The sequence below is a fragment of the Gymnoscopelus microlampas genome (assembly GCF_963454915.1).
Source record: "Gymnoscopelus microlampas genome assembly, chromosome: 5".
In the NCBI taxonomy this organism is placed as follows: Eukaryota; Metazoa; Chordata; class Actinopteri; order Myctophiformes; family Myctophidae; genus Gymnoscopelus; species Gymnoscopelus microlampas.
The window spans coordinates 13,071,889-13,097,346 of record NC_139942.1 but is presented as its reverse complement, the minus strand read 5'-3'; the positions used below and the strand labels follow the sequence as shown (position 1 = coordinate 13,097,346).

Sequence of the window (25,458 nt, the reverse complement as noted above, 5' to 3'; positions counted from 1 at the left end):
TCCTAGAGAATAGCCTACTTTATCGTCAATTTTATAATAAATAGAACCATAATTTAGCAAAACGCATATCCTGATGATTGAAAGGAGACTTTAAACTAGCGACTGGAAGCATATAGAATTTATGACAATTTTTATTACAGTAAGAAAATCGAGTCTGAAAGTTGGTAAAAACCCATCGGCTTGCGTTAAAATAAATTCTTTCTGAACTCACAGGTCGGCACGGGTGAAACAGCGCCTCTCGCTGGACATTTACTAAACATCCGGGTTGGCCTCATAGTAAATATCTCAGCCTTGCCCCTTGGTAAAAACACGCATTTCCATACATAATAAATGCACATTTCAGTTGAAGACAAACAAGACAGGCAGTCTTAATTGCTAGTTGACTAATTGAGTTATGGCGATTCATTATTTTTGTGAGTTTGGAATCCAGGAAGACACATAGATTTTGCTTTTGGGTCCCAAGACAAGAATGTTTTAGAACTTATGTTCAAGGTCAGGGGTGAACAACCGTTTCAGGCACAGGAACTGCTTAACCAGGGAAAGGGTGTAGGGGAAAAAAGAGTATATCAAGTGTAAGTTTAATAAGTATTGGGGGTTTAAGTGGTTAACTGTGAAAATACACATTAACATGAGTTCAACACTGATGATAGTGCTGTCAAACAAAGCTATCTATGAAAAGCTATAATCTGCAACAAATCATCAAATACAATATGTAGTGGGGGTCCCTAATTCATCTCTCTCTCAGCAAAGTAGTTGTATTTAAAAACAACAATAACACTAACATTTCAGAAGTATAATATGAACAAGACCAGGAGACCTGGTTCTGCCAGACCCCTAGTGGTTGAAATCTGAATGGCTGGGTAGGAAAAGAGGGACAGACCAACAGATCGACGACAAAGCCTCCTGTAGGCCGACCCCCTGGGTCTGGCAATAATAAAGGTAAGATAAACTTTGGGGAAAAAACATGTTATGCACATCAAATAAGGATGCAAAAATACTTTTAAGATACTGATGGACAGCACTTGATAGAGCACTTGATCCAGGTTGAGGTTTCAGTTCCTTCTTTTTCTCAGTTCATCCTCAGCTGAAGTTGTTGCTGACTAGACAAATATGTTTTCCAGTCACACAAACACATTTTTATTTGCTTTTTGCAACAAAGCATTTTTTAAACGTGAGGGTGGAACAAACCAAAAAAAAAGAGGAAGAGAGGCACATGAATAAAAGAAGGGCCACACTTCACATTTGTTCAGTGTGTTCTGAAGAGGGGGACCATGTCAACTACCTGCAAGAAGAGTTAAAGTCCTACATGTAGAAATGGCTGCACGTGGACATTATGAGCTCCAAAAGCTAGACGATGTAATGGATGAAGATCCTACAGCTCAGGAGAAAGATCCACAGACGATATCACAGTCTGGTAAGAGATGTTACTAAATTAAGAATATAATACTTTCATGAAATACTTTTTAAGATGAGAACCAAAGATTTTAACAGATCTCACTCAAACTTTTTTCACTGTGTGTGCGTGCGTGCGTGCGTGTGTGCGTGCGTGTGTGTGTGTGTGTGTGTCCTCCAGACATAAGACGGTCCAGGCGGGTTGGAGTCAGTTTTGGATTGCTTTGTGCTGTTCTAGCTCTCCTCAACATTGCATTACCACTCTATCTCTGTAAGTCAAGTATAATAATAATGTATTTTATAACAATGTTTTATATCTGTGATGATCAAACATATGTCCATCATGGCAGAGATAATAAAGATGTACAATATGTACAACTTTAGTTTTATCTACAGTTTTATGTCGTTTTATGTGTAGCCCTAATGTCAATGGAATTACAGATCGTGTGTGCGGCAGCAACAACCTAAAACTTTAAACTCACAAGCGATCAATCATAATTCAATGATTCAACGATTTCACAATCAGATATTTTAGATTACAGATAATTGTAAATGACAGAATAGGAGAGAAAGATGGAGAGAGGTAGACAATGATGTACAACTGGTAATCACATGTTGCACTACTTTCATGGTCGTAGGTAGAATAGAAATAATTAAAGCCCTCTTTCTCTTTTTTCTTCTTAAAATTGTTAAATACAACGCACAAGTACTTAGTATCGATACAATCCATTATTTGCATTACAAAACGATACGATACAATGTCAAACGATATGATATACTTCTGTTTGCATATCGATATGGTTGGATCGTTGAAAGTAAAATTGACAGGTTGTGAGCTTGAATCATCTATTTTCACCATTATAAAGTGTACCAAAAGAAAAATGAATAAAAGCCTAATACGATTAGACATAAGGGATAAGATAGGGCCCAGATTGTATTAAACTCACATGGTCACACGGTGTTGGTGAGAGGAGGGTTGACAGTTTGGGTGTGACCAGAGACACGTTCTGATCGGTGCATTTTCATTGATATTAATATCCACTGATTAATATGTAGGGCACCCAAATTATATTATTATATTATATTCTATAGTAAATGGTAAATGGTGCATTTATATAGCGCTTTTATCCAAAGCGCTTTACAATGATTGTGCAGAATATAGAATAATATAGTATATTCTATCCCTGTGTGAAATGCAATTGTAACTTCTGGGAGCAGTGAGCAGCCACAGAGCAGAACCCAGGGACCAGCTCCAGCCCTAAGGCCAGTGTCTTGCTCAAGGGCACTGACAGGAGTTTGTCCCTAATACGCAATACATATTTAAGCTCTAAGGACCTTCTTTCTGTGTGCAGCAACAGTGCCAACCACTGACCACAAGTGTTTTGTAAATACATTTTTGCAGGATATTTATTATTTACTTTTTATGACTGATACATTATGCTAGCATAAAATATACACTTTAATGATAGCAATTGACTTTTGGCATTTCTTTAAATAGTGGATCTCACATTTTGTAAATATTGTTTCCAAACAGATCAGTCTAATATGGTGGGGCGAGACCAACTAGTGACTAGTTACAACCAACTACAGGCCACGAACAATAACCTGACTGAAGAGAGAGCCCAATTACAAACCAGTTTTGACAAGTTACAGACCAGTTTTGACCAGTTACAGACCGGACATAACAACTTGACTGAACAGAAAGACCAACTACAGACTAATTGTGACCAGCTACAGACCAGCCATAGTAACCTGACTAAACAGAAAGACCAGCTACAGAGCAGTTTTGACCGGCTACAGACCAGACATAACCAACTACAGAGTAGTTTTGACCAGTTACAGAGCAGACATAGCCAACTGACTAAACAGAAAGATCAGGTACAGACCAGTTTTGACCAGCTACAGACCAGCCAGAGTAACCTGACTAAACAGAAAGATCAGCTACAGACTGGTTTTGACCAGCTACAGACCAGACATAACCAGCTACAGATTAGTTTTGACCAGTTACAGAGCAGACATAGCCAACTGACTAAACAGAAAGATCGGGTACAGACCAGTTTTGACCAGCTACAGACCAGCCATAGTAACCTGACCAAACAGAAAGATCAGCTACAGACTGGTTTTGACCAGCTACAGACCAAACATAGCCAACTGACTAAACAGAAAGATCAGCTACAGACTAGTTTCGACCAGCTGCAGACCAGACATAACCAGCTACAGACTAGTTTTGACCAGCTACAGAGCAGACATAATAACCTGACTAAACAGAAAGATCAGCTACAGACTAGTTTTGACCAGTTACAGAGCAGACACAGCCAACTGACTAAACAGAAAGATCAGTTACAGACTAGTTTTGATCAGTTACAGACCAGACATATCCAACTGACTAAACAGAAAGATCAGCTACAGAGTAGTTTTGACCAGCTGCAGACCAGACATAACCAGCTACAGACTAGTTTTGACCAGCTACAGAGCAGACATAATAACCTGACTAAACAGAAAGATCAGCTACAGACTAATTTTGACCAGATACAGACCAGACATAACCAGCTACAGACTAGTTTCGACCGGATACAGAGCAGACATAACCAGCTACAGACTAGTTTTGAACAGTTACAGAGCAGACATAGCCAATTGACTAAACAGAAAGATCAGTTACAGACTAGTTTTGATCAGTTACAGACCAGACATATCCAACTGACTAAACAGAAAGATCAGCTACAGACTAGTTTTGACCGGCTACAGACCAGACATAGCCAACTGACTAAAGAGAGAGATGACATGAAGATGAGGCTCTGTGGTGAGTGAGACATCAGTGTTTCTTCATGTTGTTCATCATTTGCCAAATTGCCATTAATATGAGCAAACAGTTGCTAACTTTTTTTATTTTGTTGTTAGAATCGTATGGATTTACATTTGATGGTGGTGTGTGTTATTACGTCTCTACTGAGAAGAAAACCTGGGATGAGAGCAGACAATACTGTACAGACAAACAATCAGATCTGGTGGTCGTAAACAGCAAAGAAAAAGAGGTGTGTGTGTGTGTGTGTGTGTGTGTGTGTGTGTGTGTGTGTGTGTGTGTGTGTGTGTGTGTGTGTGTGTGTGTGTGTGTGTGTGTGTGTGTGTGTGTGTGTGTGTGTGTGTGTGTGTGTGCGCGTGTGCGTGCGTGCGTGCATGCGTGCGTTGTAACCTACAGTATCAGTTTATACTTCAGTAATCAGCATCTTTTCTGTCCAGGACTTTGTTGAGAGAGTTGCTGGCAGATACCAGAACAGGTGGCTGGGTTTGAATGACAGAGACCAAGAAGGAGTCTGGAAGTGGGTAGATGGAACCCCACTGACCACACCTACGTAAGACTTTACCTTCATTTTCTCTTTCAACCAACATTTTCACTACATTTCACATCTTTGCTGCTTTTTTCTAAATGGCATTATCAAATACAAACGTGCCACACTGTCACTAAAACTATACTTGTATCTATATCTAGAATGTCTCCTGAGGAGGCGCGTCTGAAGCCTGTCCTGTATACGGGAATATATATATATATATATATATATATATATATATATATATATATATATATATATATATATATATATATATATATATATATATATATATATATATGCATTTATATATATTGTAGGCCTACTGTATGTAATAAATGTACCTACTTCTAGGTACTGGTACCAGGGTGAGCCTGATAGTGAAGAAGGAGAAGAAGACTGCATTGTGTTTTGGAATGGAGATAATAAAGGATGGTACGACAAAACATGTTTTAAAAATAACCTTTGGATCTGCGAAAGAGTTATGTGATGAAATCATCATTTTCACAATAGCTGGTGTGTTGGTACAGCTAAATTATGGGTGTGTTTTCATATACGTTTGCTTCGGTTTGTCGCCTTGTAATTCTACCCAATATGCCTTGTAGAAATTACAATTTATATCAATATTTTCATTATTTCGTTAAAGGGAGCCTGTGAATAACATGAATATAACAGCCATCTGTTACATTTTACATGTCATACAGTCTGGAGCACGGAAGCTCTGAAAATGATCAAGCGATAAAGTGGATGTGACGACTCCTCCCCACTTCCGTTTCGTCTTTACAGTCACACAGATTTATCCTAATATAAATACAAAATAATCTAAGCATGTATAGTTTGCTGCTTAGCAGAAAGGGAAATAATACAATGACAAAAATGAATTTAAAGATATTTTAAAAGATATTTTCGTGAACGGAAATGACGAACAGATGACAGCTTCCTGTCTCGGATGTTGGGAGGTGTAGTTGTAGTTCCAGACTCTATAGTATTCGGAGTGGAATAGTTGGCTACACGAGACTAGCCCACAAAGGTTATCTCGCAGCTGTCTCTCACTACCACTGCAGTCTAGCATGCTGCTTTGTTGTGGGTAGCCTACTTCAAAAATGTTTAGGTAGTTGTAATGGTATTTTAAAGTATTTTGTCTTTTCATAGAAAACAACATGTTTTTCTCTGGCCACCAGGCTGCAGCAGTAGCCTGCGAGGTGAAGGACACAGCCTATATTTGTCAATTTTGTTTCAATTGTTTTCTTTTGTACATAGTGGGGTTTTTTTCTCGGTATTTTTATGTTGATTTTTGAACTGTTTGGTTGCTATTTATCTATGAAATTAATTCAAGGACCCCAACGGCAACAAGTCTGCAAGGACTTTTTTGGTCGGATCTTTTAGACAAAAGTATTATAAATGTAACTGTGTTGTTTTACATTCTTTTGCCTAATAAATAAAATATCAATCAATCAATGACAAGATGACTTAATGTGATTTGTAAGGCACCGCCCATGCAGAGACAAACTTCACATTATGTGCAAATGTACTATACTGTGAAAAACACCTTGCTGTTCCTACGCGCCAATAAAATTTATCTGCAACATCAATGTTTATGCGTTTTAAATTGGTGTATTCTACTCAAGATCAGATACAAATGTATCACTTTACTTCCCATTATATTTAAGTGGAGTAAAAATATCTCTTAGGCTCAGCGCACATTTCCCCTGCTGGTGCAAATCATTATGAACTAGAAAAAGTGCTCCTCGGAGCACAGGTCTCCGCCAGGTCATGTAGGTTATTGTGGGCCTCCAATGTTCGGAATATAGCGTCACCAGGAGGCCACAACAACCTACCTGACCTGGCGGAGACCTGTGACTTTTTCTAGTTTACCCTTCAACTTATTTCTTTATGCCCAGAATGACTGGCTATCCACAGGGTTTGTAGCAATTTGTAGCAATTGTATAAATAGTACGCCTTTAATGTAATTAAAAACTGATTATATGTATTTGGCCACCATTATAAAATACATGTGAATATAAATGAAATATATAATAGTAATGATTTATTTTATTTGTTTTAAGTCTCAGGGACTGGTTGTACCGCTTACCGTTAACCTGGCATCAATTTAAATTGCCCAGTGCACATGTAACGTCTAGGTAGATTTGTTTTGCATTGTAGGCTTTATGCCACACAGGGTATGAGAGGCCATGTGGAGTCTATGTGGTGTTTGATGATGATGATGATGATGATGATGATGATGATGATGATGTCTTATGTTCCATATATTAATGTGCTACATTAAACATCTTCATCATACCATTGTGACTCAGGTCTCGAAATGCATGATGCCAGTAACGTCTAGGCATCTGCATTTGTGGTCGGAAAGATGTGTGTGACGTGGAGGAAGTGTGAAAGATTTGTGTTTTGTAGAGCCGAGTGGTTTTGTGTTCTTAGAACAGGCAAAGCGAAACGACCACAGTGCCTATGTACCCTGGCACTGTGGTCAGCTTAGCTTCTAGATTAGAAGGTGCTCACATTACTTAAAAAAAGATGAGAAAAACTTACTGAGTTTAACACGCACACTTACCAACTGTTGGCCGTTAATGTATCCTCCCTTGATGATTAATTAATAGATTGTAAACTTAAATATGTGAAATAAAAGGACACTTTTCAGGACTTTGTCAACAGCTCTAATTCAAAAACAATTATTTATTTTGAGAAAGCTTCTATGCTACTTGATAGGAGTCTTTCAAATCTAGCTCACATTGAGCTGATCGTCTCATCAATGTGTGTTGACTGTTCAGAGATTGGAGACTAGCTTGTAGGTTTTTATCTGTCTGCAAGTAATCTCTCAAGAACAGATTCAGAGCTGCAGCGCTGTTTTTTTCTTTTTTTTAACGATGGGTTCCCAGATTGGTCTGCAAGTGATGGTGCAAGCTGTCTATAGCTTCATAGTGTTGTGTAAATTAACTGTAGTTTTGTTTAAACATTATCTTTGCCAATTGGATTCATGTTAACATGTATTTTCAGACATGTATTTTATTTATTTATTTATGTATAAAACAATTCCTATCACACAAAATAATTGCCGGACTATTGACTGTGAGGACGCGCTAGGGGTCTCGCACCCCCTGTTGAAGACTCCTGTGACATACTTAATTTAGCTTACATGTATCAGTGCATTGAGCAGTGTCATTCATTTCCTCCTTGCTGCTTCAGGCAGCTTGAAATCTCTCTCTTTTCTTTTCTTGGACAGACTTTTGAACAATCAGAACATCATCAAACAGTCTTCAGCTTGGCTACAGTTGATACTAGCTGTGTGTTTCTACTGTGACCACGTAGTTTAATAGAAAGACCCATTGCTTACATAATAAGCTCTCCGTTGAGGGAGCTCCCTGTGTTGAGAGACAGGTAGAGACAGCGGGAGCAGTGTGCAGGCAGTGCAGCGATGTATTCTATTATTATATTTCTATTCTATTGTCACACAACAAGCTCAACAGCAAGGAGGAGACAGTTAGCTAGAGCGACAAGCTGGTACGCAGGCCGCCAGTTTGACACCCCTGGTAGATGGTGTGTGTATGTAGGTCATGTAGGTAGGTCATCAGTGTTGAAAACATTTTGTACTGTATTTTCAGAGGATGTGTTTTTTTTGTTATTTGGCATCAGCGTTGCCGTGTCGGGCTGCTCGCGTGACAGGCAGTGACCGCTGATGTTGCCATGTCGGATATGACCAAGACAGGATATGTGTGTGTGTGTGTGTGTGTGTGTGTGTGTGTGTGTGTGTGCATGTGTGTGTGTGTGTGTGTGTGTGTGTGTGTGTGTGTGTGTGTGTGTGTGTGTGTGTGTGTGTGTGTGTGTGGGTGGGTGGGTGGGTGGGTGGGTGGGTGTGTGTGTGTGTGTGTGTGGAATATGAAAATAAACAGATCCGTCTTGATCACATGACTATAGATCATGTGTACCGATTTGTGTGAAATTTGGAAGAAAAAAATGGTTTACAAAATCGTGCGATAAAAATTATAGAAAACTGAAAAATTGAGATACAAGGTTTCTGCCCAAAAGCGAAAATAATTATCCTATTTGACACAATCAGACCTGAAAACAGGTTTGTTTTTTTACTTATAATGTGCAGTGATGATCATTAGAGGTGGATGTGTGAACACTGCCTCTGCTACTGTGACTGAGGAAACACCAAGAGGATGGAAGGGGAGGGGGGTGGAGGTTATGACAACTCCTAATGTCATAAAAGAAAGACGACACTTCTCTTTTCTTCAGTTTGTGAGGAGGTGAACAATGTAAATTAAAGTCATAAAGGTAGAAATGGCCGTGGCTTTACATTCTGAAAACATTGACGTCCAAGAGGAAGATGATGATGAGGAGGACGATGACACAAACTGTGATGATGTTGAGACTCCAGCTCAGCAGAAACATCCACAAAATACGCTGCAGTCTGGTAAGAGATGTTACTACGACTGATCACAAAATATACTTTAAAACTTTTAAAACAAGAGGTTGAAATATAAAAAATGTGTTTGTTTGTTTGTGTGTGTGTGTGTGTGTGTGTGTGTGTGTGTGCGTGCGTGCGTGCGTGCGTGCGTGCGTGCGTGTGTGTGTGTGTCCAGTCAGAAGACGGTACAGGATGCTTGCAATGGGGTTTGGATTGCTTTGTGGTGTTCAAGCTCTCCTCAACATTGGTCTCCGACTCTCTCTCTGTAAGCGGACTTTCATAATAATGTATTTTATAATAATGTTTTATATATCTATGATAGGCCAACACGGATTTTCATTTAAATTCATTTGCATAGCTAGTCATGGATTGTGCATAACAAACACCATGTTTGAACATAAGTGTACTCATACGTGATGCTCATAATTGTATATGGTACCAGAGCACCACGCCAAAGGTCAATCATTGATTTTGTTATTATATCATCTGACCTGAGGTCGCATGTCTTGGGCACTTGGTAAATGGTGCATTTGTATAGCGCCTTTACCATAGCACAGCGAGCACCCACTGGGAATGCACCGGTCTGGTCAGGTGGTTAAAATGCTTTGTAACGCGTGCACTGCACAGGAAGCATGATACCCGGTCTTATACCGCAAGTAATGGATTTCTACTAACTCTCTCTCTGTAAAGACTAAAGAGAGAGAGAGAGAGAGAGAGAGAGAGAGAGAGAGAGAGAGAGAGAGAGAGAGAGAGAGAGAGAGAGAGAGAGAGAGAGAAAAGTTTACTGTCTCACAGTAAACGCTCTAAATGTGTGCGTGCCTTGCACAGCTTGTGGTGCTGGGTGCACACACTGCACAGGTAGGTGAACATCTTTGTACCAGTGTCAGGGTAGATTGATTGATTGATTGAATTTTTTATTAGGCAAAAGAATGTAAAACAACACAAATACATCTATAATACTTTTGTCTAAAAGGTCCGACCAAAAAAGTCCTTGCGGACTTGTTTCCGTTGGGGTCCTTGAATTAATTTCAAAGACATATATAGTAGCAACCAAACAGTTCAAAAATCAACATAAAAATACAGAGAAAAATACCCAAAAATCACACCCAGTGTGAAGTGGGCGGTGTGTGGTCATCACAACATGACTCACTTAAAAAAAAGGATAAATGCTATTCATAGGGCTGCACATGTGTCATGTGTTTCGCTAGCCAATCACAGTCCTGAATTTGCAAAGTCAGCCAATCACATTACAGCTAGTGGTGATGACACTAGCTGTAATGTGATTGGCTGACTTTGCAAAAGTATAGATTTGCATTGACTGTGGAAGGGTTAGGGTTGTAGACTGCGTTGTAGACTATTGGCCAATCACGGTGCAGGATTGGTCAGTGTCCAAAACTCACTTATAGGGGGCGGTTACACCGCCCCAAAAAGCATGAAAAATAAAAAAATATATACAAAAAAAATCACACCCAGTGTGAAGTGGGCGGTGTGTGGTCATCACAACATGACTCACTTTAAAAAAAGGATAAATGACTTTTTTTAAAGTCCATACTGCTATTCATAGGGCTGCACATGTGTCATGTGTTTCGCTAGCCAATCACAGTCCTGAATTTGCAAAGTCAGCCAATCACATTACAGTTAGTGGTGATGACACTAGCTGTAATGTGATTGGCTGATATGAAAAAAAGTATCGATTTGCATTAACAATGGAAGGGTTAGGGGGTACACAAATGTTTTGGTCGGTGTCCAAAACTCACTTATAGGGGGCGGCTACACCGACAGACATCGTCTGTCTAAGGGGAAATTGGTACTAGCTCCTCTTTTGGCCTCCAGAAAGATGAGTTTTTAGGGCTGTTTTGAATGGGCCCAGCGAACTGCATTTTTTGAGGGATGGGGTTAGACTATTCCATACCTTGGTGGCTGTGCTGTAGATCATTTTCCGTTGTTTGTTTTATGGGTGGGTGGTACCAGATTGTCGTTTACGCTCCCTCTAGTTTCTTGACTGTGGGTGTCACTAACGTTTTCAAGGTATTTATACAGATATGTGGGTATAGGGAGCATTTCGGGCAAATCAGCATTTACAATTTTGAAGACCAGTCCCATTGCTGTAGGCTACATCTTTCTTTCTCAAGGATAGGCATATTACTGGGTCCCCTTCGAGATACTGCGGGAGTAGTATTCAATCGCTGTACGCCTACAGTGAGAGCAGTGGGGCTTGACCTCTGCCAAACCTCTCCTGTTTGTGATATTCATGGACAGGATCTCAAGGTGCAGTCATCATGGAGGAGGGGATTTACAGTTCGGTAGGCTGGGGATTGCATCACCGCTTTTTGCAGTTGATATGCCCCTGATGGCATCATCGTGTGTGACCTCCATCACTCACTGACTTGTTTCGCAGTCAAGTGTGAGGCGGCTGGGTTGAGGATCTCTAAATCTGAGGCTATGGTTCTCAGCAGAAAGCGTTTCGAGGAACACCCAGCTAGGAAGAGACCACGGGGCAGACCAAGGACAAGATCTGGGGATTATCAGGAACACCCATTTAGAGTTGTCAAATGCTGCCAGGGAAAGGGACGTCTTGGATTCTCTTGTGGAACTGCTACCGCCACGACGGACTCCGGATAAGCGGTAGAAGATGCATGGACAGATGAACCAGCTTAAAGCGGTCTCAGTTAAACCCACCCATTGCTGAAGCCTAGTGATGAGAATAGAGTGGTCAATTGTGTCTAAAGCTGCAAATAGGACCAATGTCAGACATATTAACTGTATTCATTATTTTTACATCATCTGTGCTTGGCGGTCTGTTTTAGTTTGTTGTTGTTTACTCTGCAGCTCATGCACAAGGGCATCCGTTTGATATTGAGAGAAATTATGTTACTGAGGCTTTTCTTCCGTGAGTGTGGAAATTTGTCTTTGAGCTGAGCACAGTGCACTAGAAGATCATGAAAAGCCATAATTGATTTGTCGTTATTGTATCCACCAGCAACAACAAACCCATTAATATTCAGTACAACCTGCCTAAATTTAACCATGGGTACTCCGTCCTTCTCCAGTCCAATAAATATCCAACCCATCTGTCACCATACCCCACACGCCACGCCACTGACTGAACTTTGTCTCACCGTCAAATGAAGATGTATTATCATGACAAAAATTACAGTAAAGCTCATCAGTTTGTTGATTCTCCTTCTTGCAGATTCCGAATTGAATACAAAGAAAAACAACCTGGTCAAAGACCTAGACCAGATGCAGTCCAAATATAACAACCTGACTGAACAGATGAATCAGATACAGTCCAAATATAACGGCATAACTAAAGAGCGAGATGACCTGAAGAGGCTCTTTGGTCAGTGAGACATCGCAGTTTTTCTTCACTAGAGGATCGGGCCACTACTTGGCTTGCTAGCGTTTGGGCCGCAAATGGTTGCTAACTTTATTCTTTTGTTGTTAGAATCACCTGGATGGCAGAAATCTGCGTGCAGTTATTATTACGTTTCTACTGAGGCGAAAACCTGGGAGGAGAGCAGACAATACTGTAGAGACAAACAGTCAGATCTGATGGTCGTAAACAGCGAGGAAAAAGAGGTATGAGTGTGTGTGTGTGTGTGTGTGTGTGTGTGTGTGTGTGTGTGTGTGTGTGTGTGTGTGTGTGTGCGTGCGTGCGTGCGTGCGTGCGTGCGTGCGTGCAAGCGTGCATGCGTGTGTGCGTGTTGTACAGTTTGTACTTCAGTAACCAGCAGTTTTTCTGTCCAGCACTTTGTTGAGAGAGTTGCTGGCACATACCAGTACATGTGGCTGGGTTTGACTGACAGAGACGAAGAGGGAGTCTGGACATGGATAGATGGAACCCCACTGACCACACCAACGTAAGGCATCACCTTCATTTTCTCTTCTTCATTTCAACTAACATTTGAACTGCATTTCACATCTTTGCTGCTTTTTTCTAAATGGTATTATGAAATACAAACGTGCACTGTCACAAAAGCTATATACTGTACTTGTCTTGAAAAAGAGGAAAGGTCCAAGCACTCAAAAAATAACGGAAGAGAGAGAGCGTAAAAAATTACTTTAATCAGGGCTGCCAAAATATAAAAGCCAACATGTTTCGACCCAAACTGGTTTTCATCAGGGCAAGTTGACTATTTTGAGCTCATGATGAAGATAAATAAATAAATAAATACAATTAGTTATTAATTAAATTAAATTAAATTCAAAGGAGCTTTATTGTTTCTATTGAGAAAACATTTGCATTGCCAAAGCAAAACTGAAACAACCCAATCAAAAATCTAAACTAAGAAGTGTAAAAGGGAATAAAGAGATGTGTAAATAGATATGTATATTTTCCTACTTCTCCAGGTACTGGCACCTTGGTGAGCCTGATAGCGTTGGAGAAGAAGACTGCATTGCGTTTTGGAATGGCGATAATAAAGGATGGTTCGACAAACCATGTTATATAGCCTACCGTTGGATCTGTGAAATAGTTCTGTGCTGAAATCATCATTTTCACAGTGTATTAAGCTGGTGTGTTGGTAGAGCTAAATGATGGGTGTGTTTTCAAGTGGGAGTTTATATATTTGCTTTGGTTTGTCTGCCTTGTAATTCTATCCGATATGCCAATATTGGAAATTACAATTTATATCAATATTTTCATTAGTTAAAGGGGAGCCTGTAGCATGTGAATAACATCAATTCAACAGCCATTTGTTACATGTTGATATGTTCATATACAGCATGTATCAGCCCACAAAGATTATCTTGTTGCTGTCTCTCACTATGACTGTAGTCTATCATGAGTTTGTCTTTAAATGGAAAACAACATCTGGCCACCAGACTGCAGTAGTAGCCTGCAAGGTGAAGGACACAGCCTATCTTTGTCAATTGTTTAACAAAAAAATGCATAAATAAATACTAGGAGTGAGGTCTCCTGTAGGTTCAACATTGGGTTAAGGCAACAATGAAGTTAATAAACATCTTTTTAGGTTCTGGTTTTGTTAGGTTAGCTTAGCATGACAAGATGACTTAATGTGATTTTTAAGGCACCGCCCATGCAGAGACAAACTTCACATTATGTGCAAATGTACCGTGACAAAAGGACCTTTCTGTTTCTACACTCAGTGTAATAGACTGTGTTCTCTGAGTCCAATAAAATTTATCTGCAACATCAATGTTTATGCGTTTTAAATTGGTGAATTCTGTGAAGATCAGATAAGAATGTGTTACTTTACTTCCCAGTATATTTAAGTGGAATAGAAATAATATCTACTGTATAAGGTTCAGTGCACATTTCCCCTGCTGTTGCAAATCATTATGAATGAAAGGACTGATATTTATCAGAAGAAGTAAAAGGAAGGGGGAAGCAATAAAGAAAAAAATATGGTCCAGTGATCAGAGCACTACAGGATGAATGCTAGACAGCATATATTCCAAATATTACTGCTTTGGCAATTGTAATAAGTTAAACTACTAGTTACTGTGCAAAGTAATTATATGACTTAATGATCTGTATAGGCAGTGCCGTCTATTATATGCTCAAGCTAACATGCTAGGGAGGAAATTCTATTCATAATGTGAAGGTAAACCTTTTCAGAGCATACTGTACTGTCCTGTATACTGCCCCTGTGTGGCTGAAGTTCAGGAAGGCAAGCATGTAAGCTTCAGGTTGCTTATAATGATTGCATGCGTATACTATTGAGAAAACCAAGGTGGTGCAGTGCAAGTGAGTTGTTCTGCAATGTGTGAGTCAACACCCTATTGAGAAAACCTGATGTACAAATGTATGTCGACTGAATGAGTCTCATAATTCTATTATTATGCTGCTGTCTAACCCCAGTCTCAGTGTTACAAGATATCGGCCTACTTTGTTTTGGAAACACTGGTATCATTGTGTCTTATAATAGCTTAAATTGTTATGGTATAGGGGTGTTCTTTCTGTACTGTATGTATAGTGTTTGATGTTGTTTGTTTTTAATGGACCCCTGAGTCTACACAAATGAAGTTGATTAATGAATAGTTTTTGCCCAAAACAGGACAGGATTAGCAGAAAGACACACACAGACATTTCTCCAAACAAAAATATTTGTGTATTGATTTCTCCATGTTAAACATTATGCTAAATGGAAAACACAATTAAATATTGTGGAATAACGTTCAGAGAACAACGTTAAGTCTGTTGATGGGTTTGGCATCCAAACCTGTGAGTTAAAAAAAACACCATGATGATCATCATAACACTCAATTCACTCAGTCTCTATGGCAGCCATTCCCAACCTTTTCTGGATCAGTGCCTACTTTAATATCTCCTGTTTGTGGCCCACCCATCTGACTTCTTAACACTGCAGCAGCCGAATAGTGGTCAGATGGGTGGGCCACATGCATTTTCAGAGTATGTTTATTTTAATGATCAATGAATCGATTGTGTTCCACCTTAGATCAATGGAACTAACGTAGTATACTTTAAGTTCCTATTTATCGGTACCACAATGAACACAATTTTGTCAAGGTTTTAAAGACATGTTTTAATGTTTTCCCCATATTTTTTTAATATTAATGTTATATTATCAATACAATCCAAAATACTGTTTTGGCATTCATTTTTCATTCATTCATTCATTCATTCATTCAGTCAACTATTTATTTTCTCAGAAATACATTGAGGTCAGGACCCTTATTTTCAATGATGCTGAGACCAAAGGCCATAGCACAACATGATCATAATATTGAAATAAAAACAGGATCAAAACTGAAGTTGTGTACTATAAAACCAACCACCATTTGCAATATCACAGGTTGGGAATTGCTGCTTTATGGCACAATTTGAAGCTCTGTATTAAATTCCCCATGAATTCAAAATCAATGTTTAAATACTGTTGAAGAGTACGCATGTGCGTATGTTTGTGCTTGTTCAAAGCATAATTGTTACATTTGACTTATTTTATAGACCTATAATCAAATGTTTTTAACACTTAATATTTTGCTTTCCCCATATTCATACAATCTTTACATTCTTAAATGTTGACAAAGGCCCTCAGCACTGCAGTATAAATGTACACAGCAACACGCTCACAGGTCCATTCTTTACACTTCCAGAGTTAAATAAAGTTTGTACTGTGTAGTGTGTGAATCAAGTAAACTCTGAAAAGAATGTGGCGATGAAAGGACAAATACACACTGGGCCCCATCTTACTCCTTATCCCTAAACTTATTAGCCATATTTTAAATAGTTCAACTAGCCGATGAGAAAAAGTTTAGGGGTGAGGGGTAGGGCCCTAATTAAATACTGTCCACTTCAGCAGCAGCTTCAGTCAGTCAGTCAGTCAGTCAGGGGTTCTCAAACGTTTTCATGTCAAGGACCCCCAAACTGCGTTTGACCCCCATCTGAAAAGTATTTGTGCCAGGAACCCCCATAACTACCCTGTCACAAAGTGACAGAGTAGTAGATCGGGGACCCCCCCCCCCCCCCCCAAAAGCCCCCCCCCCCCCCCCCCCCCAAAAGCCCCTTGGGGGTCTCCAGAGCCCACTTTTAGAACCACTGATCTAAATGAACGGTATAACCATAAGCTCTAGACGGGGGTGTTCTCCTTGGTGAAGTCAGTCAGTCAGTCATCTCAGCCAGTGGTTCTCAGGCTTTTCGGGCGTGACACCCCAAAATAATCATATTTGAACTGGGGACCCCCCACCCTGACAAGCACGTGAATTGTAGGAGTTGAGGCAGGTTCCACAGTTTGAATAGGTTCCACAGATAAATATTGTGAAGATCTACAAGCTCACAACGCTTCGCATTGCGAGGAGTTGTGAGCTTGTAGATCAGCTATTTTCATAATTGTTGCCTCTTTCTTACATTATTTAACAATTTGGCCAATGTTTGACCAGTGTTTATAGTATAGTTGTTGTTGATTACTTTTGATGCCGTAATGGTCTTTTTTAGTAAAACAATTTCTCTCTTTTTTTAGGTTATTAAAAAGGTCTTTAAAGTCCTTTAATTGTCACTTTCCTCATCTGGGGGACCCCTCCAAAATCATCTGGGGACCTCCCTGGGGGATCCTGACCAACAGATCGAGAACCACTGATCTAAGGTCTTGACGGGGCTGCCCTGCTTGGTGAAGTCAGTCAGTCATCTAAGCTCTTGACGGGGCTGCTCTGCTTGGTCAGCGGTCTGAGCAGTGAGCCCTGGTTCTTCTTCTCGCTGTCCTCAGTGTACAGACTGTGCTGCTGGATGTATTCTATCACAGCGTCAGGGATCAGGTACTTGACGCTGCTGCCTCGCCTCAGGGCCCGCCGGACCTCCGTGGCGCTGGTCTCGTTCCTCACCCACTCCCTCAGCAGGAAGATGTTCTGCCGGCGACAAGTTATTATAGTTAAAGGTATTGTTTTGTTACAATAAGTGTTAAATATAGAGCTATATTCTGATAGTAATCATTGCCATAGAGTGTTTGTTCAGTAACAGGAGTCTCCCTGTCTCTCCAACTCTTTGAACAGAAAATGCAATTTTATGTCAGGGAAACAATTTCATCCAATCAGGAGAGAGAACTCACACAGGATACAGATTCAACACGTGAGATAGGAAGTGACGACACAAATAAATGAGCAGGCACAATCGGAACTGGAACACTATAACATTCAAGCTGATACATGGGTACTCTCTCCTGTTTGGCTGAAATTGGCAACCCACCTGAAAGAGCTGGGGAGAAAGGGAGACCCCTGTTACTGAACCAACACTATAGCAATGATTACCTATCAGAATATAGAGCTTTTTTAACACAAACCTTTTTGCCCTGACTAAAATATATCACTTACCCTACCTAACTGAAACTAGTACATTAATTACACTAGAAGTGAAAACAACATTATTAGTTAATTGAAATAAAAACCCAAAATTAAGCTTTACAGAAAAATAAATATATAACAAACTGAAATTGTATATTGACTAAAATCATGGAGAAAATGTCCACTTTCCACCCTTCAGAGGGTCTTTGTCACAAAAATACATACACTAAACCAATAGTAAGCATACAAAAAAACAAAAACAAAAAAAAAACAAATTCCAACTGAATTTATCATTTCAAATGTTTTCTAAAATAGCGAAAATGTGTAGAGGCTATTTTTGCTATGTTCACTTTTTTTTTTAAAGGAATTTTAGTTAAATGATGTACCTTCCCCTTCAATGGTGGTTCTGGTTGAAAAGGAAACACTCACAGAACTTCAGGGGTTCTGAAATATAAGGTTCTGGGTTAACGCTTCGTAGTGGAAAAGAGCCTCATAATTACCTTGTGATGGCGGGACAGGATGTCAGACTCGTGCACGGCGTGCTCAGGCTGCAGGTCCCCTCGGCTCACACACACCAGGCCAAACCGCCCGGCCACCTCTTCCACATGCTGGTCTAACCACAGGCCTGGGACCTTAAAGGTGTCTAGGAAGTCTGCTCCACACAGCAGCTTGAGCTGAGGGGCTGGACCTGCATGGGACACAGGAACAAAGTACATTTACTTGAGTATTTGTACTTTACTTGACACGCACGCACGCACGCACGCACGCTTCGAAGATATTGCTAAAACCACTGAGGCATGGTTGTGATGACAGTGATGTTACCAGGCACACTGTATGGGATTGATGCAAGTGTGTGTGTGTGTGTGTGTGTGTGTGTGTGTGTGTGTGTGTGTGTGTGTGTGTGTGTGTGTGTGTGTGTGTGTGTGTGTGTGTGTGTGTGTGTGTGTCTGTGTCTGTGTGTGTGTGTGTGTGTGTGTGTGTGTGTGTGTGTGTGTATTTGGCCATTTGCAACCAATAGACATATCATTTAGTATTACATTAGCCTGACTGATATATTGGTTTGGCCGATATATCAGAGATTATTAACCACTTTAGGCAATTAAATGTATTGTATTTTTTAATCTTAATCTCTTAAGTGGTTACACAAAATTAAGTTCAGTTTATGTGTGAATTTAGTTAGTGTCTTGCTTAGGGACACTTCGACCGGAGCCAGGAGGAGTCATTTAAAGTATATTCATATGATTAAAGGTCTTACTTGAGTCTGGAGAGTCATTGCTTTGTTGCTTGTACTGCTGTAAAACACGACCGTAGTGGTACCTGAGAGAGAAAGGGGGAGAGAGAGTGAGTGAGTGAGTGAGTGAGTGAGTGAGTGAATGAATGAGAAGGATTATTTTGAAACATGAATGAGAAAGTCCACTGCTTTGAAGTTAAGCCTCTTATAGATATTGCATGAAATGTGCAAACCACATAAAAAAGTTTTTCTGAATTGTATAAAGAGCTTGAGAGACAGCGAGACCCCTGTTACTGAACACTCTATATAGAAATGACTACTATCAGAATATGGTTTTACAAAAAAATAAATAATAATAATAATACAAATAATAATAAATTAACCAAATAAGCTAAATGGTCGACGTTTTGAAAATGCTCCTCACCTCATGGTGAGCACTGTCTCCGTCCAATCAGGCTGCTGGCTTTCCCATTCGTCGACCTTTATCCAATCAGAGGTCTGAAGTGCCAGCCTGGCCATGGTGGTTCTGTGATTGGCCGACACCAAGCCCTGCTTGGCGTAGCCGTCACTCACTGGAGACACGATCCCGCCCACCACCTGGTACTGACCTATCAGGAGACCATGACATCACACATAAACCTCTTAAAACCTAGATACATTTATTTTACCAAGAAGTCCCATTAAGATCAGAAATGCATTTTACAAGAGAGACCTGGCCACGGTAGCAGCCATATAAAAAAAAAAACATAATTATGCAAGATGCATCTATATAAAAAATGTAATCCACAATAAAAACATTAAAGAAATCTATTCAACCATAATGGCCTCTCAGGAAGAAAAAAAAATACGTGCCTAGGTAGGCTGGAAGTTTACCCAGCATTGCTTTATAGATACAAAATGAACCAATGCGGTTGTCTGCGAGTGGACAATGGTGTCCAGCCCACCAAGTCATACTGGATGCAATGGTGAGTAAGGGACTTTGCATTTGTAATAAAACATATGAATACTTTTACATACTTTTAACTTGGTTGACCAGAGTTCCCTTTACTGGGTTCCCTGCTGTTTTTGCTCTACACTACACATATCTTTGCTGAAAAAAGCTCACAAAATAGCTTACACCATGTGAGCTTAGATCGCCCATTTTTCCGATTTTTAAAAGACAGACCTGTAAGGCTATTTTCCAGAGATTTTCTGCTATAAAAAAAGGTCCTTTAGCTGGGGATTCCCTGGAACCTCCTCAAGTACCCCTAGGGGGCCCCCGACCCCATTATGAGAACCAGCGATCTAGTTAATGTGGTTTCGAACCTGTACTGTCTCTGTGCTGTATGTAGTTTCATACCTGTACTGTACATGTAGTCTCTGTGCTGTATGTAGTTTCATACCTGTCCTGGACATGTGATCTCTGGCCAGTTCAAACAGTCTCATGTGCTGGTTGGTGATGGGGTTGAACGAGCCGCAGGCCAGCAGCACCAACGGGATACGGCGCGACGCCATCTTACCGGCACCTTCACATTACCATCCTAAACCTATAGGAGACAGACAGACACAGATCATAGATCTGACAGGACACCATCTAACTGCACCTACACATCACCACCAGTGTTGCCATGTCTGCTTTTTGGGGCTTGTTCTTCTATAAAGTTGCTTGTAAATATTGGTAGTTTGAGGCTTGTTTCTAAGGTGTAGTTGTTTATTTTGGGGCTTACTTCTAAATGTTGTTTAAACCCAGTGGTTCTCAAACATTTTCATGTCAAGGACCCCCAAATTAATATTATGCATTTAGCCAAGGACCCACATCTGACAATATATTGTGCCAGGGACCCCCATACAGTTGTGTAGTTCAAATATATTCCAAATATTATTATATATTTTGTTTCAACATTTTTCAGTAAAATAGCAGATCTACAAGCTCACACCATGTCACATCGCAACGTGTTGTGAGCTTGTAGATCGGCTATTTTGAAATAGCCAATATATAGTATAGTATAGTGTGTATATATATATATATATATATATATATATATATATATATATATATATATATATATATATATATATATATATATATATATATATATATATATATATATATTTCTTTATTTCCGTATCAATTTTGAGAAGCCAAATATTTTTACCCTTTTTTCCCTCCCAATTTATGCCAATGAATTCCTCCCCAAACATAATGTAAACATGGTTTAATAAATGAAAGTGAACCTTTAACTGTTGGTGGACTAAATATTTGTAAATATTTAAAAACTGATCTCAGCTAAACTGAAATTGAAAACAAAAAAGTAAAAAAACACGAATGAAACATTCTAAACTATAACAACCTTGATTGCACACAGACACACGCCTCTCCACTTCATGAACTACAATACCCATGTACCCTATGGCATAACCATCTAATGAACATGTCAGTCTAATACAGGGGTTCTCAACCTTTTCAGCCTGTGAGTGACCCCCTCCCAAAAAAAATCATATTTGAACTGAACTGGGGACCCCCCACCCTAACAAGCACTTGGAATGTAGGAGTTGAGGCATTCGATTTAGACGCCTCAACAGAAAAATATTGTGAACATAGCCGATCTACAAGCTCAAAACGCCTCGCAACGCGAGGCGTTGTGAGCTTGTAGATCTGCTATTTTCACAAATCTTTCACAATTTGGTCAAGGTTTGACCGGTTTTTATAATATAGTTTGTTGATTACTTGTGATGCCATAATCTGGGGACCCCCCAAAAAGAATCATGTGGGGACCCCCCTGGGGATCCCGACCCACAGGTTGAGAACCACTAGTCTAATAGACAGTGAAGATCAGTAAACTATAACAAACCATGTGTCATCTCATGATCATACCAGTGTAATAAACAGTGTTTAAACATCATGCTGATATAACAGACAATACGTTCACCTCAGTAAACTGTAAGACAATCCAACATACACACTATCAATAATGAAATCTATCATGATCAGACAGTATTTTAATAAACCGTGAGATGCATTTATGATCTGATTATATCACATTACCTTCTGTAACCTGTCTGCCGTCTGTTTGACTGGTGAGTGTCACAGAGTGTGTCACACTAATTGCGTTCCCCTCCGGTCAACAGAACGCCGCTCAACAGTTCCACATGTAGGAAAAAGTAGCTCGATTCTGACCTCTAGTGGTCTGACAGAAAAAACACACAGCGATAGAGAGAGAGAGAGAGAGAGAGAGAGAGAGAGAGAGAGAGAGAGAGAGAGAGAGAGAGAGAGAGAGAGAGAGAGAGAGAGAGAGAGAGAGAGAGAGAGAGAGAGAGAGAGAGTGTGAGCACTGTCCATGGTGCTGAAATCCAAGGAAAATGACATGCATCAAAATCAGAACAGTAGCCTTCTACATTATTTTATCTGTAGTATCTGTACTTTACTTGATTATTAGTGTTTTAGGATACTTGGTGACTTTCACTCCAATGCATTTCAAAGGCAGATATTGTACTTTTGACTTCACTACATTTCTAGGAAGGGACAGAGTATATTATGATTATGAATGATCCACTTAAGCCCTGTTTTAAATAGCCTATAGTGGAAAGAGTGAAAATAGTGTCACGATGCAACATGTTTGTGAGCTTGTAGATCTGCTATTTTCACAATTATAGATATTTAAACAAAAGAAAAAATATATGATTTTTAATGACAACAATTTAAGACATCAATGCATTGATATTAAAAAAGAAAATGTACTTTGTACTTTTTAATATTTAAGTATTTTAAAAGCAAGTAGCCTACTCAAGTACTTTAACACATTTGACAGAGCAACTTTCACTTGAGTAATATGTGACCAGTAGGCTAGTGTCTATACTTTGATTTAAGTACTGGGGTTGAGTACTAGCCTACTAGTATTGCAACATGTTGTGACAACACACACACACACACACACACACACACACGCACGCACGCACGCACGCACGCACGCACGCACGCACGCACGCACGCACGCACACACGCACGCGCACACACACACACACACACACACACACACACACACACACACACACACACACACACACACACACACACACACACACACACACACACAGGAGGAATCATAATAATGTGTAATATTTATAATAATACCATGAGAGCACAGCAGTCATTTGTGCCACAGGGTTGACATGTAGTGACAGACTTCAATCAGCAGGGGGAGCCTGTGTGCTTCTGAAGCTGCAGGGAAACACAGGACGTGACACATCCAGAAGCAGGTGTGTCTTTATCTGGACATTGATGACAACAAATCGTGTCCTCAATCATTATGACTGACTTACCCAGAAGCAAAATGTATCATTTATGCCTCTTTGTGCTATTTTACTCAATGTGTATGACTAAACAGGTACATTTACTTTACAGCTATAAGCATGAAAGTTAAAGAATCATAGAAAACACGTGAAGTACCTACTGAACAATGCTGCTGGCTTGCATTTGGGAACTATATTTGGCACTGTAGACTATACCGGTGCACAGCCGTGACTGTCTGGGATCTCTCTCTCTCTCTCTCTCTCTCTCTCTCTCTCTCTCTCTCTCTCTCTCTCTCTCTCTCTCTCCCTCCCTCCCCCTCTCTCTCTCTCTCTCTCTCTCTCTCTCTCTCGCTCTGCGTGCGTGTGTGCGTGTATCCTCCTAACCCACCCATCGCATGCAAACCAGCAGTACTCAGAAGTCGGATCAAACCCTGGCTGGCTGGCTGAATCCCATCCAGCATCCTAGCTCTCTCTCTCTCATACCCTACCGAACCATCCTGTCTGTCTGTCTGTCTGTCTGTCTGTCTGTCTGTCTGTCTGTCTGTCTGTCTGTGTTGGAGCGCAGTGTCGTTCAGAACCTCGATGTTGGAACAAAGTAGAGAGAGGTAGGTTAGGTGAGGATTATCTGGACCTTTATACTGTACAAAGTAAAATAGTTTCCTAGTTTCTTGAGGCACTACACTGTCGCTCTGTCTATTCTATGTAGCCTAAGGTAAATGCCTCAATTGTAATTGTAGCCTAAGTAGAGCCTGGATATTAGAGGATTAAAAGCACAAAGAGTGAAGTATTATCTGGATCAGATCATCATGCTCTTCGGGGTTCTGCTGTCACTGCTCTGGATGCTTTGGGGTCGTCAGGCGTCTGGAGCGCTCCATGGCAGAGGTAAGAAGAATCCTACTTATAAGAACGTCTGATTGTTTGTTTGCAGTGGTGGAAAGTAGCCTACTTTTGAGGTACTTTTACTTTACTAGAGTATTTCAAAATTGTTATAGGCTACTTTTATTTCTGTACGTTTTACTCCACTATAATTATTTGACAACTTTAGTTACTATTTACTTTATAGATTTTGATTATTATTACAAAACATGCATTAGGCATACCCTACCCACTTCAGCCTATATATATCTTATATAGATTCTATTTTCTAAATATTTTGTATACATTATACATTTGAAAACTTGTGAAACGGGACATTCTGCATAATGAGTAGGCCTATACTTTCTACTTTTGGTACTTTAAGTACATTTTCATACCAATACTTTTATTTGCAGCATTGATACTTTTACTTTTCAGTACTTACTAAAACATTTCAGTACTTTTTCAACCTCTGTTTGTTTGTTTAAATTTAGCCTATAGACCAGTGGTTCTCCTTAGCGTTCCTTGGGGGGGTTCTTAGGTAACTCTGAGAGTGTACAAATGGAACCAAATGGACCCGTTATGGGGGTCCTAAATTAGAACATTTTGAGAACCATTGCTCTAGAAAGAGGAGGGAAATATTATTTAGCTGATTAGTCTTGAGTTTGAATACATGTTATGTTGGTCTTGAATTGGACTGTGTGTGTGTGTGTGTGTGTGTGTGTGTGTGTGTGTGTGAGAGAGAGAGAGAGAGAGAGAGAGAGAGAGAGAGAGAGAGAGAGAGAGAGAGAGAGAGAGAGAGAGTGAGTTGACTATGTAAATTGGGTCTCAGACTCAGTGTAAAACATGATCATTATTCTTCCTGGTTAAGGGGAACCTCACTTCAGGCTCCTCTGGGCCATGACAGTTTTGACTTAAATCTCTCTCTCTCTCTCTCTCTCTCTCTCTCTCTCTCTCTCTCTCTCTCTCTCTCTCTCTCTTGCTCGCTGTCCCTCTCTCTCAATTCAACTAGCCCTTCCTTAAAAAATATCAGTTAATATTTTAATGATAATAGCTTTATTGACATGGGAAACACATGTGTTACCATACAAATGAGGATACATACTAATGATGTGTGTGCGTGTGCGTGTGCGTGTGCGTGTGCGTGTGCGTGTGCATGTGCGTGTGCGTGTGCGTGTGTGTGTGCGTGTGTGTGT

At 40.0% G+C, this 25,458-nt stretch overlaps 4 protein-coding genes and 1 long non-coding RNA gene across 8 annotated transcripts in view; 4 read left to right on the top strand and 1 right to left on the bottom strand.

Moving 5' to 3' along the window:
- Positions 1–14,034, top strand: part of LOC311046270 (uncharacterized protein) — a 249,409-nt gene extending 235,375 nt beyond the window's left edge. Inside the window, exons 4-7 of one of the 3 annotated variants that reach the window (XR_014600855.1) lie at positions 4,291–4,424; positions 4,630–4,742; positions 5,073–5,920; positions 13,996–14,034. Coding sequence is in view for 1 of the 3 variants with exons in the window: in XM_084058484.1 (XP_083914610.1) it covers positions 5,073–5,208 (136 nt within the window). In the remaining 2 variants the exon portion in view is untranslated. Of the gene's footprint in view, positions 1–4,290; positions 4,425–4,629; positions 4,743–5,072; positions 5,930–13,995 lie in introns of those variants that run through there. The other 2 variants (XR_014600854.1, XM_084058484.1) reach the window with 2 other exon arrangements.
- Positions 1,300–3,154, top strand: LOC311046296. The gene is made up of 3 exons (XR_014600859.1): positions 1,300–1,414; positions 1,574–1,663; positions 2,927–3,154. It is a non-coding gene; the product is annotated as an uncharacterized lncRNA (long non-coding RNA).
- Positions 9,007–13,934, top strand: LOC311046275 (C-type lectin domain family 17, member A-like). Of its 2 annotated transcripts, XM_084058492.1 has the most exons (6): positions 9,007–9,153; positions 9,323–9,412; positions 12,341–12,490; positions 12,596–12,729; positions 12,898–13,010; positions 13,501–13,934. In XM_084058492.1, the coding sequence occupies exons 1-6, from the start codon at positions 9,021–9,023 to the stop codon at positions 13,634–13,636; spliced, it is 756 nt and encodes a 251-aa protein (XP_083914618.1). In that variant the 5' UTR covers positions 9,007–9,020; the 3' UTR covers positions 13,637–13,934. The 2 variants fall into 2 exon arrangements, with proteins under 2 accessions (XP_083914618.1, XP_083914619.1); XM_084058493.1 differs by lacking the exon at positions 9,323–9,412.
- A 2,620-nt stretch (positions 14,035–16,654) lies between the features above and the next one.
- nmnat3 (nicotinamide nucleotide adenylyltransferase 3) lies at positions 16,655–22,202 on the bottom strand. The gene is made up of 6 exons (XM_084057085.1): positions 22,164–22,202; positions 20,521–20,664; positions 19,563–19,746; positions 19,163–19,224; positions 18,408–18,595; positions 16,655–17,475 (listed from the first exon to the last, which is right to left on the bottom strand). The coding sequence occupies exons 2-6, from the start codon at positions 20,630–20,632 to the stop codon at positions 17,251–17,253; spliced, it is 771 nt and encodes a 256-aa protein (XP_083913211.1). The 5' UTR covers positions 20,633–20,664; positions 22,164–22,202; the 3' UTR covers positions 16,655–17,250.
- A 1,969-nt stretch (positions 22,203–24,171) lies between these two features.
- The window catches only part of LOC311044919 (calsyntenin-2-like), a gene marked incomplete at its 3' end in the record, with an annotated part of 83,268 nt that continues 81,981 nt past the window's right edge, over positions 24,172–25,458 (top strand). Inside the window, exon 1 of the mRNA XM_084056729.1 lies at positions 24,172–24,289. Within this exon, the coding sequence (XP_083912855.1) occupies positions 24,214–24,289 (76 nt within the window). The 5' untranslated portion in view covers positions 24,172–24,213. The remainder of the gene's footprint in view (positions 24,290–25,458) is intronic.

Excerpts from the sequence above, each read along its gene's own strand:
- LOC311046275 (XM_084058492.1), top strand. The coding sequence starts at position 9,021 with ATGGCCGTGGCTTTACATTCTGAAAACATTGACGTCCAAGAGGAAGAT. Across the intron at positions 12,491-12,595 it reads TGACCTGAAGAGGCTCTTTG|AATCACCTGGATGGCAGAAA; the intron begins GTCAGTGAGACA and ends TTTTGTTGTTAG. Across the intron at positions 13,011-13,500 it reads ACCCCACTGACCACACCAAC|GTACTGGCACCTTGGTGAGC; the intron begins GTAAGGCATCAC and ends CTACTTCTCCAG.
- nmnat3 (XM_084057085.1), bottom strand. The coding sequence starts at position 20,632 with ATGGCGTCGCGCCGTATCCCGTTGGTGCTGCTGGCCTGCGGCTCGTTC. Across the intron at positions 19,225-19,562 it reads GAGACAGTGCTCACCATGAG|GTACCACTACGGTCGTGTTT; the intron begins GTGAGGAGCATT and ends TTTCTCTCTCAG. Across the intron at positions 17,476-18,407 it reads TCCTGTCCCGCCATCACAAG|AACATCTTCCTGCTGAGGGA; the intron begins GTAATTATGAGG and ends TGTCGCCGGCAG.